Genomic DNA, 20,440 nt, shown 5'->3' with positions numbered 1-20,440 from the left:
GGGGCGGGACCGGGGCATGCCTGGAGGACCGGTGTGAGAGCGAGGTCAGCACGAGGTGCCCGGTGGTGTGAAACCACACACGGCAGCCAGAGCTTATTTAGGCTCCCTATGGGCTGGGCACTGCTCTACGTGCTTTGTCTTTAGTGTCTTTTAAAAGATGGTCAGCGAGAGGGAGCCACGCATCTGAGAGGATGTGCGGTGTGAAGTGCGGAGAGACTGAGTGGAGCAGAGGGTGGTGGGGAGACAGAGGAATTCACACAACAACGATGGCGCACGTTCCGCGCCGGCACAGGGCGCGGCAGAGGAATGACTGCTGCCGGCAAGTGAAAAGGTGACCGCACCCCATATCTCTCCCTAACCAGGTCCTTGGAACCGTGTGCTCAGAAGGCAGGCACAGATGCCCTTGCAGAAGACTAAGGTCGGTTCGTTCCAGCAGGTGTGTGAGGCCCACAGGGTTACATGAACCTGCAATAACAGACCACCGGCCCTTCCTGCCCGTCCTTCAATAAGCAAGCCCCTAGCAGGTGAAAACTCCACAGGAAACACTCCCTCTTTGTGGAAAGTTCCTCAGAGACGGATGGCCCATATGTTATGCCAAAACCTCTATCAAAAATCTAGGAATAGAGAGCTTTATCCCAATCTTTCCAAAAAGTACCTGGACATCAATTCAGGCAGCACTTGCAGGACCTCAGAATCTTGGGACTAGAAGACTGACAGGAACCTGGTCACAAATGCAAAGTGGATGGACCGCCATGGTGGGGCTTGTTAGAATGCAGAGCCCCAGGCCCTGTGCCAGACCCGGTCAAAGAGCAGAGGTGGAGAGCGGGCATCTGGAAATCTGCATTTGGTAAACTCTATGGTGATCTTTTTTAATACACACTGAAGTGTGAGAAGTATTGGTCCAAGTCATGACCCAGCTTCTGGAAGGGCAACACTTACTAATCAGAGATACATGGTATTTATTCAATTCGGAAGCATATCTAGGGCTGCATATTTCTCATATTTCTTAGGATTCAGTGAGTCTCTTCCAACTTTCATTTTTTATATCCATTTCACCTTTCTAAGCCTCCTTGCTGTATACTTTTATTGAGCACAAACTATGTGCTGGGCGAGTACATTGCACATTTGTTTATTCAACATTCATAACGCTCCTTGGTGTTACACACAGGATGGAGGCAAGCAGAGAGGCAGGGGGAGCAAGAAGAAAGGAGATCATAGGAAGAGGAGAAGACAGACATTTCCTTGTCTTGTTGGCACATCCCGGTCATTTTTACAACCAGAGCATGGGATGTCATCAAAACTCAGAACTGCCGCATTTGGAAAATCAAAATTCTACTCTACTTTTTCCAGAGTCCTTTGCAGCTAGGATTGGCCATATACATATTCTTGACCAATGAGATGTACAGGAATTCGGCTGAGGTGCTTCCAAGAAATCTTTTGCTTTCCCGATGAAAGGGAGAGATGCAGCTGGTACTGACCCCTCCACCTTTCGGCCTGGGTAGCGCATCAGTTTCCAAGAGCTGCCGCAACAGAGCCCCACAAACCTGGTGGCTCAGAACAACAGAAATGAATTATTTCATAGTCTGGAGGCCAGAAGTCTGAAATCCAGGTCTCAGCGGGGACACATTTCTTCCAAAGGCTCTACAGAAGGAGACTTCCTTGCCTCTCCAGTTTCTGGCGGCTCCTGGCAGTCCTGGCCTGCGGCTGCATCGCCTCACCTCAGCCTCCAGCTTCACATGGCTTCTGTCTCTGTGTGCCCCTTTCTGCCTCTGACACGGGCACGCTCACTGGAGGAGGGCCCACTCCAACCCAGGAGGATCTCGGCTTGGTCCTCACCTCTGTGACATCTGCAAAGACCCTGTGGGGTCACACTATAAGGTTCTGGGTGGACATCAATTTGGGGGAACACTATTCAATCCACTACAAATAGGAATATGATTCACGGAGCTACAACAGACCCATTATTGAGGAACAGGAGGGCAGAGAGTGTAGAACTTCACTTAAAAAGTTATCATGCTGTTAGAGTTGTTCAGCTTTATTTACCTGCTACTTAATAAGAACAAAATGTTAATTTAACAAATGGCCAAATGGAGACACGAAATGGTTCCTCCAGGTGCTGTCATAGAGCGCAGCCAGGAGGTGCGCTCTCAGCCTTGACCTCCCCTGGTGAGGATGCCCGGGGCCCTGCTGCTCCCCAAGCTGAAAAGGGCGAGAAGTCAGGACAGCACCCAGTTTCCCATTTCTGGCAAGATGCTGCTTTCAGGAGCAGAGCTCAGAAGAGCAAGCTAAGAAGGGTCAGGGCACAGCTTCCAGGGAAAGGAGAGTGACCATGGCCATTCCTCCCTGCGCATCTGCCTTTCTCCGCCCGGCCCTGGGGAACTGAGCCAAGATCTTAATCACCCAGCATCGCTCTGGCACGCCGGGTGTGTGATACACCTGTCTCCATCGTCAGGCAAACGAGTGGGTCCACAGGCAGAGGCCTGCCCCGCCAAACAATGCACCCCTTTGTCCCCGCCCAGAGCGCGGGATCAGCAAGGAAGCCAAATCCATCAGCACTTGTCAGGGCCCTTGATGCACACAATGCAAGTTATGATCCACAGTCTCCAGCAAAGCCCCGGGCTTTGAGCAGGCAGCTCTCACTGACACGCAAAGTGTCAGTCAACCTCCGAAAACCCAGGGTGGGGAGCCGGGGGCACTGGGCTCTCATTCCAAAGAGCCAACCTGGCCCAGGGAAGGTGCCCCTGAAACTCTGACACATCCTTTCTTGAAACCAGCCCCCAGAGAGCTGCTCTAGGAGAAATCACTTCCTGCGTTGGCAGAGGGCTCTTGCGGCTACTTTGGCAAACACACTGCGCACGTGGGCAGTGCGCACCCCCCAGCCCGTGTGGCCAGCTGTTTTAAAGGCTGAACCCCGCCTGGGAAGAGGGAGGATGGAAGAAGAAATTCCCCAGTGATATTTGCTACAAATGCAACACCAGCCAAAAAGGTGTGACGCCATCCTTTGCAGCCAGGGAGGTGGCGGGCTCTACAGAAGTTTGGGGACTTTTGTGTCCTGGGAGAATCCAGAAGCGGTCTCTGTGGATGCTGCCCTCATTATTACAGGCTTTTCCTGACACGGCCTGCAACCCATTCTGGCTGTCCTTTTCTGTCAGGTGCCCCGCCGCCACCCCCCACCCGTCGGCACAGCCACCAGTCAACGGACAGGAATACACAAGCCTTTCCCTCCAACGACAGACGCCTGGGTTGGCCCCAGCACTCAGCACCGAGGGAGGGGACAGGAGAGATGGCTGTGTGTGTGCGTTTGTTTGCTTGTTTTAAAGATGTTATGTATTTATTTTATATTAGAGAGGGGGAAAGAAAGGAGAAAGGGAGAGAAACATAGATGTGAGAAAGAAGCACAGATCAGTTGCCTCTTGTATGCACCTCAACGGGGGACCAAACCCACACCCCAGGCATGTGCCCTGTGACCAGGAATCGAACCAGCGACGTTTTGCTTTGTGGGGTGATGCCCAACCAACCGAGCCACGCGGCCAGGGCCAGGTGTGTTCAGATCTGCTGTCCCTCTGGGGTGGGATCACTGGCACCACCCGCCTAGGCCACGGCACAGGCACATTCGGAGCTGAGATTCGTGCTGACTCAGCCACGCTCGCCGATCTTCCCCGGGCTCACCCCACGGGCTTCCTTTTGGGAATGAAATTAGCTAATGCATGAGTTTCGACGAAAGCAGGAATTCCCTTAGAAATACAGGATGTCTGAGCTGAATGATATCAGGTAAGCCAGCTCAACTTAAAGGAAGGAAGGAGTAAGTTGCAGGCAATATTTAAAGTAATTTACATAATGTCAGGTTTTGGGGCTTTTTTTTGTACTTGGTCATAATGACGGTATCGGGATCATGTAAAAACATCTTTTCCTTTTTGAGATACATATTGATCTGTTATGAACAAAATAATGCAATTTTTTTTTCAAAATAATGAGGAAAAGGGAGGAGCAGGGGGCCAGACTGGTAGGGGCTGGGGGCTGCGGAACTGGCCGATGGGCACTGGGGTTCATGCCACTGTTCTTTTTTCTTGGGTGTGTATCTGAAGTTCTCCATCATAAAACGTGGAACAAAAACAAACTTCAAAGATCAAAACAGGGGAAAGCATCCATCTGCCAACATTAAAACTTGTGTACGCATCACAAAGCCCATGATCAGATCTGGCCTCACTTTTACATTACAGTGGCTGAAATAGATTCGATTTTGCTTTTTCAAACCAGACAACACAAAGGGGAGTAAGCGCTGCTGACCACTCACCACTTTTGGTGGGATTCCAGAGCAGCGTGAGTGACACTTTCTCCCCAAATCCCTGTGTTGTGGCCGCGGATTTGTCACACGGTAGAGGTCAGATGGACGGAAGGCATTCCTAAACTCAGGGTACCCTGTGAACACAGCTGTAGGGATGGTTTAAAAAGACGGTCTCAAAAACCCCTTGAGCAGGAGGGAAGGCAGATGGGCTGGCAAAAATCGCTTTAATCATCCGGTCCTCCTAGGTAGAGCGTGCCCAAGGGGCGCATCGTTATTCTTTTTGCAGGGCGGTCGAGAGGGCAGCCCATCCACGTGAACAGGTACGTTGCTCAAGCTAATGTTATCCACTGAGTCTTTTCCTCTTGCTATTTTTATTCTTAGAGATTAGAAAGGTGACATCAAAAATAGTCCAGTGCAAGCTCTGGATCGTAATAATCCCATCCAAGTGCATAGGTGGCATCTTCCTTTCCGATTGTTTTGTTTTAGTTGGTAAGTTGTAATTATGGCAAGATCGAATCTCCTTCTTGTTTCATGTAAGCGTCTACCGCCCTGGGCTGCTGCAGTTCCCCTTTGTACCTGCCAACAGGCTCCACACACAAAGATGGGTGCTGACCAATCATGGGGCACGAGCAACTCACGTCGAAAGCAGGGCATCAGGGGCTTATGGGTGATAGCTCCCTGGCCAAACAGGTGGGACCGGCCTCCCGGAGCAGTACACGGAGGAGAAAATGGAAGCTGAGCCGCTGGTGGGAGGAGCCTGGGTGTGGGTGGGGTTGGCAGCCCTGGGCAGAGAAGGGCGTGTTTCCCAGGAAGCCTTGTGCCCTGCTTGTCTGCTGCATTTCACCAAACCACAAAGCCCTGCTGGGCACTCCCCTGCCAAGGCTGATCACAATCTGCCACGCTATCAGCACTGTCATCTCTCACAGAGACACGCAGTTAGTGCGGTGAGTTCTAAGGGACCTAATCTAATCCCGCCTTTTCCCAAAGCCACGTTTGGCCATCCAGGCTTGCGGCAGCACCTGTCTCCCCTGCTGCCAATGGTGCCAGCCTGTATCCCCACTTACCTCCCCCTCCCCTTCTCCCTCAGTTTCCCCTTTTACCCCAGCAGTATGCCAACCCAAGCCCTCCGCCCATTTTCACCCTGATGTTTCACAGCTGGGAGATGAATATTCAGAATGACAGAGCCCACTGGGGAGAAGATCTAAACCTGACCTTCCCTTTAACCTTGACTGTGGTGTCGTCCAGCCAAACAGTCCCCTTGTCTGGGGCCTAGATGCACGGAGGGCTAAGAGCGGTGGCTTCATGTTTAAGCTGTGAGGACGATGATGGGAAACTGGCATCCGTTTTTCTGGTTTGGAAAAAGAGGACTTCTCTTTTCAGCACCTGCCAACCTGACAGGTTTGCCAAGAATTTCACATTTGCCCAGGATTCTTCATTAAACAAACACGCACCCCTACATCAGCCCTCCTCCAAGCAGACGTAACTCATCGGGGAACGAAACAGCTCTTATGAGGAGGGTGACACGGTTCACGAACCTCTCCCGTTTCCGGGGCGTTATCTATTTTAATCTCCATGAGATGGCCGGAAACATCTCCCTCACATTCAAGTTTGGGTCCCAAAGCAAGAAAGTTCAGCTTGATTTGACTGCCAGGGTTTGTGCTGTGGTTTTCATTGTACAGCTTTTGAATATATAGGGATATAAGAGAAATCCTTGGGAGGCTCTAGGCCTATACACTCTAACAGACCTGGATGTGGACTCTGATTTTTGGTCCTTGTCCCTGTGTCTCCCTTCCTTTCCCCTCACCTGCCAGGAATAGGCAATGGCCAAGACTTAGCCACCACCACCCAGTGTCACATGGGGAGTTGAACAGTAAAAGTTCCTAGGCCCAGTTAAAGGCAGCGGCCAAAATTAAGGCATCTCTGCCACATCCCAGTGGGTGTCAACACGGAGAGAGTAACTTGAATCCCAAACACGTTTGTACTGAGCTCCGCTGCGTTAGCGAGAGACGACGGGGCAGGAGGGCGCAGACCGGCAGACACTGCTCCCCAAGCTCTTGGAGCCTCCTGCTCCTGCACTGGGGCACGTAAAGAAGTCAAGAGTTGGCCACGGCCCTGGCCCAAGTTCTGGCGGGGGTGGGGGGTCAGCTCATGGAAACTCCTGAGAGAGGAGGAGGGCAGAAAGACCAGGGTTCGTGCCCTGAGCTCCCACAGCCCGGTGCGTTGTTCTCCGCACGTGTCCTTGCTCCAGACTCCTCTCCGTTCACTCAGCCCTCCCCTCTCTGCCGGGCACCACTCAGCATGCATGTGCGAAAGGGAGACTGAAATCAGATCACACCTACACGAATGTAGCTTGTTGTGTCTACTTATCCTGACTGATGACCACGAACCTGTGACACTGACTTGTGTGACCCGGGTGTATGAGCCGAGAGAGTACGGCCAAGGGGGAGGGCTGTCTCTCCTGTGACTGCTGCACTGTGCAAGGCTCCCTCTTGCTAGTCAACCCACCAGGAGGCTGGCTCCATGAAGTGAGCAGCCACACGGGACATCCACACGCCAAGGAATGGTGAGTCACCCTGGCAGCTACAGGTGGCCCCTGGGGACTAAGGAAAGCCTCCGGCCAATAGTCAGCAAGAAGCTGGGGCCCTGGTCCTACCCCTGCCGGGAACTGAGTTCCGCCAACCCCTGCGTGCTCCTGGAAGCAGCAGCCTTCCCCACCAAGCCTGTGGGAGAGAACACAGCCAGGCCCTGAGCTTGCGAGGCCCTGCGCGGAGGACCAGTTAACATGTGCCCAGACTCCTGAGCCAGAGACATGGAGACAGTAGCGTGTGTTCACAAAGCCACTCAGTTTGCAGTTGCGTGTTACACAACGACAGAGAACAAATACAATGACCGTCTCCCACCGAGTCACCACACATAACTGTTGTCCACATGGAAGAAACCTGCAGATTCACGAACCACTTAAGACTGGTCTTTTTCTTTTAACTTTTATATTTTAGGCTTGTTAGAAGTGAAAAAATTTACTTTTCCGTACTTTCCCATGTTGAGTTCAGTCAGCATTGTCACTGAAAAAAAGAAAGCGGAAAGGGGGCAGGTGGCTGGTGAGGAGAAACCATGAAGTCTAAACGTAAGGGCTGATCTTCGAGCAGTTCATGGTCCTTTTCCGTGGGCCACCCTCCAGTGTGTGTGTGGCAGTGACCCCAGGGCATACTGAACCCCGACCCTAAAAGGCAAAGGCCAGTGAAGGGGCGCACCTCCACCACCCTTACCGCACACTACGAACCAGAACCACACTGTGGCAAGGGCCTCTCCCCTCTTTGCACGCTCCCCGGCAACCTTGTTCTACATTTCCATCTCCCCCTGACACACCCTGGACTTCTTGGAAGTCATGGCTCTTGCAGTCAGGGAAGGGAGATCCTAGCCTGGCCTAAAACCCCAGTGCTGGGTCCTCACCAACTCCAAACAGCAAGGTCCATACCCCTCCCTGCTAGATGGAGAGGGCCCAGCGACAGGCTTACAAACTTCCGGCTCCTACTTTGCCAGAGATCCCACACAGTTTCCAGTCTGATCTCTTCATCCGAGGGAGGACCATGGGGCGCAGGGGTGCTGAGATACGGGTCATGGGTCTGCCCTGTGCAAAGAATCATATACCTTTCCCTGGGCCAACACAATCCACTGGCCCTTTTATCTCCTCCATCCACCCCTTTATGCCATGTTTTAGAGCACAAGCCCCAGTGGGCTAAAGAAACCCGGGGGTCCCGAGGCTGAGCAGCACCCCCAGAAGCTGTGGAGGTCTCAGTAACAGCTGTCTTGGGGGCAGATGGTGGCCGGCAGTGCCCCTTGCCTTCAGGCCCCTGGCAGAGCGCGGGCACTGTCCAGAGCGTGGGGAAGCAGCAGAGACGCGGCTGGAATAGACTCGGGTGCTGTCTGCCACCGCCCTCGTTGCCCAGGGCCAGCCTCCCGCCTGCAGCCTGCTGGAAGGAGGAGGCAACAACCCCTTCCAGGTTCACTTCCTCCCTCTGGAGGACTGAGAGGGGGAATTGGAAGTTGGATTCCTCAGGCCTGCGAACACACTGCCACCCTCCTCCCGGCTGTGGGGCTGGGACGATGGCCAGACAGCGAATTCACTAGAGGACTCGGGACAGAGCAGTGCAGACCTCCCTCACCGGCGCCCAGGCAGAGCCATTTAAGAGCTCGAGCATCGGTGAACTGACCTTGGAGCCAAGGAAGGCTGAGCTGCAGGGTGGCTGGTTCACAGGCGCCCCTTCCAAAGCCCCGTACCTAATTCTGTGTTTGAACTGTTGTGCTATTTTTCCCAAAGAGCGCTCCTGAAACTGTATAAACTTCACATGCCCCAAAGGAGGCCTTGGAAGGGACAAGCTGGGAGTGACTAGCCCGTAGACAGCAGGGAGCCCCGGGTCCCTTTGGTGGTGTCAGACTGGCCTCCCCGCAGCCCAGCAGGGTGATAGAGGAGGAGGGTGGCATCCCTCCCTGGGCAGGCGGCCGAGGGAGGCGAGTCCCAGGGCTTCACGGGCGGGGTGGGGCAGGGTGGGGGGGGCTGCCCCTTGCGTGCGTGCGAAGCTCGGGCAACGCCTCATGCCCCGCCCTGCAGCCCCACCCCCTGCAGGTAAACAGCACCGCCCACCTGTTCGTCATGGACCTGCTCCCAGCTCCCTGCCAGAGCCCCAGGGAGGCCGAGGTCAGGAGGCGCCCTCCACCTGGAACGTGCTCCGGAGCAGGCAGCCCGGCCTCACCTGGCCAAGGCCCCGGGCCATGTCCCCCACCCGCCACGCCTATGGGCCCCGCTGGCTGGGCCCAGGGTGTGTAGCTGGGGCGGGGTAAGGGGTGAGGGGAACGAGTACCGGGCCAAGAAGGGCGCCTAGGTAAATATTGGTGGAACTCCGTACACTTCAGATCTGTTGCTTTGTTATACATAATCTTACCTGGATGCCAAAGGAAGGGGAAAAGAACAGCCCCTGGGCTCTCCTTTGCTTCCAACTTTCACCACATTGTTGGGGGTGGAGGCCTGGCAGGGCCTTGCTTCAGGAAAGCTCAGGGGAGAATGGTAGGAGGTTGTGTTCTGCATCCTCGGGCAAAGCTGAATGACCCTGCCCCTGGCTGTAGCCACCCAGGCGTGTAAGACTCCCTGGCCCTCACCTGCCCTGTCGGGAAAGTGGGGTTAATGGTGTCAAAGCCAAGGAGGGTGGAAGGAGGTGGTGAGAGGTGGCCAGTGTGGAGTCGATTCCCATGGGGGCAGAGGTGGTGTCAGGGCTGCGGGTCATTACCTAGGGACCGGCACTGGGGATGGGGCGCACAAACCAAGCTGTTCTTGAGACATGACAGGGTCCGGAGGAACCCACACCTCTAGCTTTCTTGGATCTCAACCAGTTTTCAAGCCTGTCTCTCCTGTAGGTCCTGTGAGCTCCGGATAGCCTTCATTAAGCTCATCCTGGCACGCTGGTGCTGGATACTGGTTTGCAACAGGGAATTGGGGCTCGCCTTTCTCATCTGAGCTCTCTCTTTTGGTTCCACCAGTGTTAGGCAGGGAAGGTGTGGGGAGTAACTCTTTAGTTGGCTCGTACATTTGCGACCCTGGAAAGAAGGCAGCTTTGAGAAGGACTGAACACACGCACGTGCTGGCCACAGCAATGTCCCTTTTATTGAGATTAATCACAGTTGTGAGGTCTTGTCCATCAGAAAGAAGTCTGCATTGTGTAGAACTACATACAAAGACATAAAAATACACATCAACCACCAGAACAAATCGCCTCAACCAATCAAACCTCTGGACGTGTCTTCAATTTTGATCGTCAGTGATTCGGAAAAACGTACACTGACTGGCCCAGCATAAGGTTGGCCTTCGGGTGTCGGGGCATTCACAGAGCAGGGCGTGCGCCCCGGGCAGCCGTGGAACGTGTAAACGCGGAGGGTAGGCGGCACTCACACCACGCCCGAACGCCTGGCTCCCGGGCATCCCGCCGTGTCTGCGGAGCCCGCGCAAGGTCCTAGGGCCCCTCCGACCGGGGAGGACGGCAGGCCCCGCTGTGCTCGAAGCAGGGAGGTCACGTCACGCCACGCCTGCTGGGGACGCAATGTGCGCGGACGCACAGACTGGCTTCTAATCTACTTCAAGTCATTGTTTAGGGTCGACTCAGAATGATGACTTGCTGAAAATTTACTTTTAAAGGGAAACATAAAAATCTTCTTTTCCTACCCCTTCTTCCTTTCTCATCCTAAGGGCTCTGGCCAAACTCCAGCAAAGCTTGCTATAGCTTAAAGGAGTTCTGGGTCAGGTTACAAGTAGCCAAATGGCCGGCAGAGACAGACCTATCACAGATGCCACATGTCTTCCCTTCACTTAAATTAGCTTAAGTGGCTTCATCCACAGGTAAATGAAGGGTTTGAGTTCTAGCAGTTGGCTGGTGTCCCCCAGTCTCTTAGCAAAATGAAGGCTTTGAACTTATCAAAACAAATGTCATAGGGATTTGGAAACCATGACAAACCACTTTGCTCCTGGGATCCCCAGAGAACAGAGGTCTCTGATCAAAGCTACAGCCTTTTCTTCTTGCAGGGCTCACAGTGTGTTCACAGTTGTCGCGATTCCCTAATTCCCGTAATCTCACAATGTAAATCTTCACGAGAGAGAGAGAGAGAAGAGAGAAGAGAGAGGGAGAAGAGAGGCTAGCTGATTTTCTTCCCTTTGTCGGCAGCCCCATCCCCCCCAGCGTCTCCCTGGGGAGGCAGAGGGAGGTACACCCCTCCTGGGGCCGGTGGGACCGGGAGAGTGGCAGGCAGCTCTGTCCGCGATGCTCCAGTTCCAGATCAGGAGGAACAGACAAGAGCTGCCCTGGTCACTCTGCCCTGAGCCACTAGGCAAACATGCCGAGGAGACTTCTCTCAGGGTAGCTTGCTTCTGTAGGTGGCCTTGGGGCGCTGCCACTGCGTCTGGTGAGGGAGACTGAAGTCCCAGAGGTCTCCCGGACTGTAACCCCACTGGAGCGAGACTCCATTCAGTGGCCCAAATTCTCTTGTTCCACTGACACCTTGGAAGCCCGGAAATAAAACCTATGTCTCCCTCAGAAGAAAAGCAAAAACTGTCATGTAATCAGAGTCAATCAGGATAACGAGATGAACAGGAGAAAAAGTAGAACGTTCCGATGCGGAGAGGCCCGTGGTCCCATGGCGGCCGAGCGTTGCCATGGTCTCGTGCGGCCTTTCCTGGGGTACGAGCGCTTCGGCACTAGCCCAGGCCCACATCCAGGGACATCATCACCACGAACCCCAGGATGGAGGCCCAGGACGCCAGCTTCCCGTTGCCACTGGGAGGGAAGGGAAGGAAGGAAAGGAAGGCCTTAACACACTGAGACGCTGTCCAAGCTGAAAGCACCCTCTGCGAGGCCCACTCCTGTAGCAAACACCCTCCTGCTATGAGTAATGACAACAACAGCTGACGCTCGTGAGGCTCACACGGGGCCGGACACACGGATCGACTCGTGTCGTCCAGAAGGATAACCACGAGGCGGTTATTCCGATTTTACCGGTGGGGAGACTGAAGCAGAGGGAGCTGAATAACATGCCAAAGGCCACCTATCCCGGCTCTGGAACCCATGGGTGAATAATAAAAAGTGGCGATTCAGTTCTTGAAGAGCTTATTTAATCTGACCTTGTCAACTAGCCTCAAAGTCATTCTGCTATACAAACCAACTGAAACAAAGAGAGGACGCCCCCAGCCCCGGGACCTGGCCTGCAGCTAGATAATGAGACCATGGACGTATAGCTTTGGCTAACAAAGCTCCCCTCTCTCCCCACGCCAAGCCCCAGGAGAATCTGGAGAAGGCAGGAGGAAGGGTGGGATTGGGGCGGGAGGGACAGCAGGAGGGAGGGAAGGGAAAGGGAGAGAGGGAAACAGGAGGAGGGAGAGAGGAGAATATTAAAAAATAATAGTCTGTTCCATGGGGGGACAGAGAGGAGGGTGTGTATATGCCACTGCCTCACATTACCTGGTCTGTCTCCACCTCCTACCCGTTCCTCCTCTTTCTTTTAGTTTCAGACAGCACAGCTGCGGAGGGGCTGAGGCTGATGTTGGAGAGGGGCAGGACGGGGTGGAAAGAGAGGAGTGGCAGACGAAAACAAAGGCAGATTTGGGGGCTGGGATCCGGACAGGGACAGATGGGGGTGGGGAAGCTCTCCCACCTGATCTGAGCTTCGGGGATGATGTCATCCATGACCACATAGACCATGGCGCCTGCGGCGAAGGCCAGAGCGTAGGGCAGGACAGGCTCAGCCAGAACCACGGTGAAGGCCCCAAAGAGGCCAGCCAGAGGCTCCACCATGCCGCTCAGCTGCCCGTACCTAGGGAGAAAACAGAGATGGGTACCACCTGGGAGATCCCGCAGGCCCTCTGCACGCTCACACTGCTGACTCCCGGAAATGGCGCGTCTATCCCACACCATGCAGGGGCCGGCAGAAGCAACGCCCGCTTGAGTGTGGTTGGTAGGGCAATGACGTGGGCGTGGTCTTTTATAGTTTTAATTTGAACCTTTCACCTCAAATGTCATATGGTGTGCTTGAGTACGATACTGTTACGTTATAAAATGACATGCTTATGATTTCGGAATGAAAGAGTTTGTAATGAGAAAGGGGCGTTATTTGCGTGGGACCTTGTATCTGAGCCCAGCAGTGCAGAAGCCTTTCACTGGTTTGCTCACCTCCTCTTCTTCCTTCCCCACCACCTAGTGCAGTACAGGCACCGACCCCACCCCAGGTTTTTGGTTTCCAGTTTTCAGTCTCCCGCATTGTCTTTCTGAAATAACAGTGTCACTGAGACCTACTCCACACGCCATACGGCACACCCGTTTCATGAGTGCGGTTCAGCGGTTTTCAGTCTACTTACAAGGCCGTGCAACCGTCACCACTATTAATTCCAGAGCATTTCCACCACCCCAAAAACCCCATGCCCATCAGCAGCTGTTCCCCATTCCTGTCCCCACCCCTGGCAACCACTCATCTGCTTTTCGTCTCCATGGATTTGCCTGTTCTGGACATTTTATGTAAATGGAATCCCACAATACACGGTCCTTTCCATTGATGTGTTTCACTCAGCATGTGTCCAAGGTGCACCCATGAGGTAACACGCATCCACGCTTCGCTCCCGGTGTGACTGATTACCACCCTTCATGTGGAAACACCCCAGTACGTGCCCGCCCATCACCTGGTGCCTGCACTGTCATTTGCGGGGAGCACACACAGATTCAAAGCAGTAGGGACATTGCCCAAGGACAGCTGTGCCTGGCATGTCTTGGGGGTCAGGCCACAACACCTCCCTTCCGAGGGGGCTGCACCCACCCACCTCTGCAGAACAGGTGACCTACCTGGCTGGGGCTATATTGAGGGTCTGGCCCCACAACCCTCATCTTAGATTAAGGCGAGATTTATCTTTTTTACAAAAATCCCTTGCCCTGGCATGTCATTCCGTACACCAAAAGGTTGTGGGTTCGATCCCCAGTTGCAGTGCATACAGAAGGCAACTGATGGATGTTTCTCTCTCACACCAATGTCTCTCCCTCTCTCCCTTCTTCTTTTTCTAAAATCAATCAACTTATCTATCTACTTATTTATTTGGCACCAGTGAGAGTGAGTCTCTGTGGCTGAAAGCCCAAAGAGCCCTGATTAAAACGGCAGCCACGTGGGTGCTGGGCCCTCGCAGAGGAGACAGGCCGGTGCCTGAGCGCCATGGTCCAGCCCCATTGGCAGAGACACCTGCTCCAGGCTGAGCACCAACAGACGTCTCTCCCGCTGCCCCTGGCTGTGGCATTTGGGGACATGCACTACCTCCGAGCCTCAGCCCTCCCATCTGTGCAACGGAAGTGAGACAACGTCCCCACCCAGCCTCCCAGGTGGCGGGGTGGTGACAGGGCAGCTGTGGGCCTGGGCACTCCCACCCCCGCCCTGCTTCTCCCTGGCCAGCTGGAAGCACACGGTGGGCACAGGGGCGACACTGTGCTTTAGAATCCTCTAAGGGGCCATGACATCGGTGTTGTCACTTCCAGAAAAAATGGGTGTGACGTGAAGCCCAGACTGCAGCGACAACTGCGAAGTTCAATCTCAGCCTCTGCATGCTGACCACAATGCCCTGTTCCACCACGTGAAATGATGGTCACGGCTTCTGGAACTTGCATTTAAAGACACTGCTAAGGCCGCCTTGCCCTGCCCCCACCCGCCCTCTTCCACAGACTCCCACAGTGGAGAAAGAGGTCATGGAGGGTGAGAATAAAACAACTTCAGCATGTGTAAGAACTGGTAGGTCACAGGTCCTACAAGATGGAAGGCACTTTTATCGTGGTTGTTATCAGTCCTTTTAAATGATCTTACCATACAATCTAGAGGAGTGAGAGTTTTAACAGAGGGGTGTTCCAAGGCGGAGCCCTGAGCTGAGGGGCAGAAAGTTAGACTTCCGGTCCTGAGTCAGGACTAGGAAGCCAAATCATCTACACTGTGGGCCACGGTTTCCTCCCCTGAACACTGGGGACTCACCTTATATGTCACTGAAAAGATAAAATCAAGGAGCAGACTAGAAAGCCCTTTGGGGACTCTGAAAACACTAGGCATCTTCTGCCAGACACAACTGACATCATCTTCGCACTGACCAAGGTTATGACAGAAGCTTCTATAACGACTCTTGGGGACAAAGGCTGTAGCAATATGAGCCCAAGTCAGCACATGTGGTGTTAAAGCGGACGTGAGGTCTAGCTCAGTTCTTCCTGCCCGAGGGAGAGAAAGTGTAGCACTGAATGGCCGTGGCATGGCCACCCACAGAGGGGTTTTAAAAAAAAAAAGATGGTCATCTGGGCTGGCTTATGGAAAGGTTGAAGGTCAAGAGATGAGTTTCTTAAGGTTCCTCCCAATCCTGGAGTGCAAAATTCAGCATTTTACCAGAGGTCCAGATTCACTTTCAGGTCAGAAGAGGTTGTTCTTGCGGAAAGAAGCCGACACAGAGGACTGCTCGGAGCCTTGCACCAGCCCCGACCTTGGCCTCCGACAGCGAAGCCCTCCAGCACTTACCAGAAGGCTCTCCAGTTGGAGAAGCCAGCTCCTCGCAAGGGAAGGCTGACAGCGAGGCCCTCTGGGAAATTCTGGATCCCAATTCCAATGGCTAGGTTCCTGAAAGACAAGAACACACATGAAGACGGTCATCTGGAACCGAGTGCCCCACAGACAGGGGCCCCTGGCCTCCAGTGTCAGAGACCCAGGGGGGCCGCGGATCCGCCGCCCCTTCATGCTGGCCTTGGTCTCTAGGGACGCTCCGCTCTCACGATGCTGCAGTAGAGCAGAGAGCATGCTGGCTGGGGGTTAGGATGGTCCAGGTTCTGCCACATACCTGTTCAGCTTTGCACAAATCATTTAACTTTCCACACCTTGGGTCCTCATATGTAACATGGAAGGGTTTACACAGGGATCGTAATGCTTACCGTTAAGGATCGCTGTGGCCCCGTGACCTAATGCCTGCGAAGCCTCTAGCACAGATGAGGTGCTCAGGATGTTTTGGTTCCATTCCCTTACAGCATGGAGGTCGATAAATCACATTTTATCGGGCAGTGACCCAGATCTCCTGCATCTGGGCTCAGCTGCCCTGTGGACACTCCGTGCATGCCTGGACCACCTACCCAACCTCTTTGGGCCCCTACAGTGAGCACTGTGGTACTCTCCCTTCCTGTCTCTGCAGGATTCTGTGCTGTGCAAATTGGTCAGCTGGTCAGAGCCGAGCTCAGAGAGCCTGCTTCATGCATTAACCAGCTATGGAAGTACAAAGGGAGGGAGCAACAGAGTGAGGTGGGTGCAAGTGCAGTCTGTGACCTCAAGGAGAGAGGTGCGCACGTCAGTGGAGAACCCTCATCACGCACGCTGCGAACTACTGCGCAGAAACTGAATATCCACTTTCAGAGGGAGCAAAAGCATCAGGCCCGGTCTGCACACACCGGGGAGGCAGCGTTAGAGTGTCGGCCTTGGCCGGACAGGCCCACAGGGCAGCCTCACCAGGGACGACCCGCCTGATCATTTGGCAGGCCATGCTGGGCACGTGGCCCAAAGGACTGTGGCTGGACTAGATAGAAAAGGGAAGCTCCACTGTCACTTGCCTTTCCGGTCCACTTGCTCACATCTGTCCCTCCTGCTGCTAACAGGAAACCACCCGTCAGCTCTGGACAGTGACTAGAGGGTACTCTGCCCTGTCCTCCTGCCTGCTCACCCACCTCAGGCTCCTGGGACAGGGACGCACGTGCTGCCCTGCACAGTCCCATTAGACCGGCTCTGGGGGCAATCCTCCAGCAGAGAGCAGTGGGGACAATCCTCAGTGTTTAGTATTTAGCCTTTTTACGCCTGGCCTTGAACCTCGGCCCGAGTTCTCTGTTGTTCCCCCAGCTCGTGCACACGCGGTTCCCACGGGGCTCAGGTGCCCTGACACGTGGGAGGCCCCAGGGTCGGCGTTTTCCTCAGGGTCTCCTTGACCAGGGGGACACTTGGGGAAAGACAGGCCCCCAGAATCTTGGACCCGTTAACACGTGGCTTACACACGGCACATTTAATGAACTCCCATCCTGCCCCTTCCTGACAACTTTACGTTTCCCCTCAACATCCACCCATCAGCTCATCAAAGTGACAGCGTCGGAGAAATCAGTTAGTTCTTGAATAAAAAATGTTCCGGTGTCTCTCACTTAAGACAACTGTTCATAAAACGAAGTAGACAGACAGAAGACACCTGCCCACCAGGCCCCCGGCCGTGTCGCTGTCTGGGGGCCTCTCCCAGGGGTTCACGCGGATCCCTGCCTATGTACCTATGGCAGCTCTCTCCTTTCACTTCTCAGGGAGGAAAGGTTCAGACAAGCTCTGATCTCATCCCATGACCCACGAGGCCGCCTCCCCACCCCGGGAAAGGCTGTGAATATTTTGGGCTTTGAGGGCCACTGGGTCTCTGATGCAACTATTCACCTCCGTAGTGGCAGAGCAGCCAGTATGTAAGCAAATGAGTGTGGGTGTGTTCTAATAAAACTTCATCTATAAAACCAGGAGGTGGGCTGGGCCAGGCCCATAGGCTGTAGTTTGCTGACCTCTGCCCTATTATCCCAGTGGCTGGCTGCAGGGACATCTGATCAGGTGGAACCAAAGGCCCAATGAGGGTCTTCCATTGAGCAAGGTCAAGGTGTCTGACCAGATCTCAATGCCCTTGTCAGATGTGGAATCAGCATTCTGTGGCTGGCTTGCTGTCCATTGCCGTCACCTGCCCTCATGTTCACAGGCAAGAACATGACTTATTCCCAGACTAACCACAGAGAGTTGCCACCCAATGTCACCAGCAAGTCAAGGTGGGGCTCCCTGTCCAAAGTCCTCGCTGTGATGCAGCGCCAACTGCAACTATCCGCCAGGCAGCCCGTGGAAGCCTCCTCCCATCCTGTCCCGGAGCCTCTGTCCTGATAAGCAGCACAGAAACTTCATTCTTCTACCCCTGGCAAGCCAGGTTACCCCTGCCCTGCCCCAGCTCCGGCATGGGGCTTCTAGGCCAACCAGGTGCCCCACCCTTGGGATTCCGCCAGGCTGTTCTCAGGGTGCCACCTTGCTGGGTAATCATGGAACCTCTCCTGAGGGCTCCTGGGCGCCATCACCCCACAGCTCCTCCGTCCTTTCCTCTTTCATATATACCCCTTAACTCGGCTTTCCTCTACACACACGCTGGCCCACCACGGTCCCTTGCTCTGCTCTGTGCATTGCACCTGTTAGGGGTGACCCAATGGAAGGGCCCAGTGCCCTGCACACCCCCTGCTCTTATCCCCACTGACATCAGCTCCAGGCCATGAATTAAACCTGAAGCTCTCAACCCTGGCTACACACTCCAGTCACTGGGGACCTAAGATGTCATCCAAGGGGATGAGGATGGTGGCTGCACCTGCCTCTGACTCAGAAGCCCCTTCCCTGCCATCCTGTCACCCAGCTGAGAAGCATGTCAGGGTGGCCCAGCTGGGAGCTGAGGATGCCAGCGGCCTTCAGACTGGGTGCTTTCTGGGCACGAGACCTGATTTGAGGAGGCTGGAGGGGACCTCTGAAAACAGAGCAGGTGCATCAAAGCAGAGGGTCACTGGGGAGACAGGGCGCATTGATAGCAGTGATGGGGATAACGGACACCGTGTGCCAGAAATGGGGGGACAGCATCGGCTCAGGTGGGCAGGCTGGTCCCATGGCAGTAGAAGCTCAAAGCTAACTTAGGAGCAGTGAAGACCTAGAGTGGCAGCAGGTCTGGGACACAGTGACATGCTCACACCCTCTCACTGCCCTACTGTGCTCTCCCTGTGGCCTCCATACCAGTGGGCACTTCTTAAGACCAGGAGAAGCAGAAAACCCCCAGGGGTGGGGGGCTGGGAGGGAGTTGGGAACGCACTGGGCTGCCTCACAAACAGTGAACCACAGCAGATGTAGGGGAACGGGCCCATGACAGGTGCCAGGGAGTGCAGGTAGGGAAAGGTGTCCGTTCTCCAACCTGGATGCCAAGGCAGAAGGAAAGAGCCCGGGGCTGCTTTTCCAGTTTCCTCTCGGGTGGAAGACCGGCCCTCCAGGCTGCCAGGTAGGAATTCCGGGAGGTGGACGCCAGGAAGAAAGGCCAGCCCAGTGGGCAGAGGCTCCTGTTTTTCCTTTGAGGCCTAGAGGTGGCCAGAGGCCTGACTCATTTCTCCAGAGCCAGTGCGGGAGGGTGGGGGCGGAGTTGCTTCATATCCCCTGCACCCTGCCCCAGCTCCACCCCCAGGGTTAAGTCAGAGAACACCCACTTGGACTTCAGTGCAGGTCCCTCGTTCCACACCTCCACTGCTAAGGTAGAAAACAAAGGTGTGGAGAGTCCACTGTCTTGGAGACAGATGTGACATGCAGTGGGTGACCCAGACAGGCCTGGGTGTGCACTGTGACCCAGTACAACCTACAAGAAGCTCAGGGTTCACTTTGTCTGTAAAAAGGGTATAAAACGCCCCCCCATTTTCAGGGTTCTTTGGCGTATGGGACAACTGTGGTAAAGCACTGGTCACAGTGCATAGCCCAGAGCAGGCACTCCTTAAATAGAAGCTCCTGTTAAAATTGCCTGAGCTTCCTGAAGGGGGCAGTGCTGAGACTTGACACGGGGTCACGGCACCTCCTTCCCCACAGCCCCATGACCTTCCCAACCTCACACAAATTTCTTCTCCAATTCATGGTCCTCAACCTTCTTCATTCTGTGACTTCCTGCTCAGGACTGAGGCCAGAACAGACAGCAACGGCCAGCTGAGAGCCCTTCTGGGAGCAACTCCAGAATCCACCACTGAGCCCTGCCGCGTGCAAGAGCTCATGCCACACGTGAATATGTTGGGAAGCTCCCCAGCCTTGGAGGAACTCACAGTCTAACAGAAGGCAAAACGCCCTGCACACCAATGACTTCAGGACAGCACACGACTGGCGAAGGGGACTGCACATGGAAGGCAGGGGGAGAAGGGTGCTGCCAGAGAAAGAGGGTCCCAGAAAGAAAGTGACATTCAAGGTGGACTGTGAAGGACAGGCATCGCTTTAATCACTAGAGAGACTGGTGGTTGGGGGTGCAGCGGGACCAACGCATTTCCTACAGGAAGAAGGAACGGTGTGAGCAAAGGCGTGTGGTGGCAGCCAGGGCGATCCAGGCCTTCCTTTCTCTCTCCTTCCCCAATTTAAATCCAACAGTCAAACACAAAAAGTTCATTGGAGTCAAAGCACATCTCTCCTGGATATTGTCTTCTGAGAATCTTTCCCGAGGACGGCCGGGTTGGCCGGCTTTTGAGGGAGAACCTGAGCATTCAATGCCCAGCCCCACCCCAGGGGTCTTCCCAAGGCCAAGTGTGGGGTTCCATCCCAGCCAGGGATCACCACTCCATTTCTGGAGGCAGACCCCTGTACTGAATGAGACGCTCAGAAGGGTTCCCTTCAAATCCATTAATTAGCCATCCCCACACAGCCGTTTCACTGCAGATGACGTGGGCCTGGAGCCGGGGAAGGCTTCCGCGTGGCAGCAGCAGCAGCATAAGCCAGGGCCCAGAGCAGCAGAGAGTAGTGCAGAACCTGCGGCCAACCCTGCGGCCAGAACCAGCTCACCTTTCATCATCGTGCCCATCAGAGGGA

General features: G+C 54.6%; 1 protein-coding gene across 2 annotated transcripts in view; it reads right to left on the bottom strand.

The window, feature by feature from the left end:
• Positions 1-9,919: 9,919 nt before the first annotated feature.
• Positions 9,920-20,440, bottom strand: part of SLC39A11 (solute carrier family 39 member 11) — a 262,852-nt gene continuing 252,331 nt past the window's right edge. For both annotated transcript variants that reach the window (XM_045837488.1, XM_045837489.1), the window contains exons 8-10: positions 15,344-15,442; positions 12,476-12,634; positions 9,920-11,601 (exon numbers count right to left, since the gene is read on the bottom strand). In XM_045837488.1, the coding sequence (XP_045693444.1) occupies positions 11,523-11,601; positions 12,476-12,634; positions 15,344-15,442 (337 nt within the window). In that variant the 3' untranslated portion in view covers positions 9,920-11,522. The remainder of the gene's footprint in view (positions 11,602-12,475; positions 12,635-15,343; positions 15,443-20,440) is intronic.

This window comes from Phyllostomus hastatus, unplaced genomic scaffold (assembly GCF_019186645.2).
Source record: "Phyllostomus hastatus isolate PE091 unplaced genomic scaffold, TTU_PhHast_1.1 phas_contig_210, whole genome shotgun sequence".
NCBI lineage: Eukaryota > Metazoa > Chordata > Mammalia > Chiroptera > Phyllostomidae > Phyllostomus > Phyllostomus hastatus.
The sequence above is the reverse complement of the archived record's forward strand: the minus strand, read 5'-3'. Positions and strand labels throughout refer to the sequence as shown.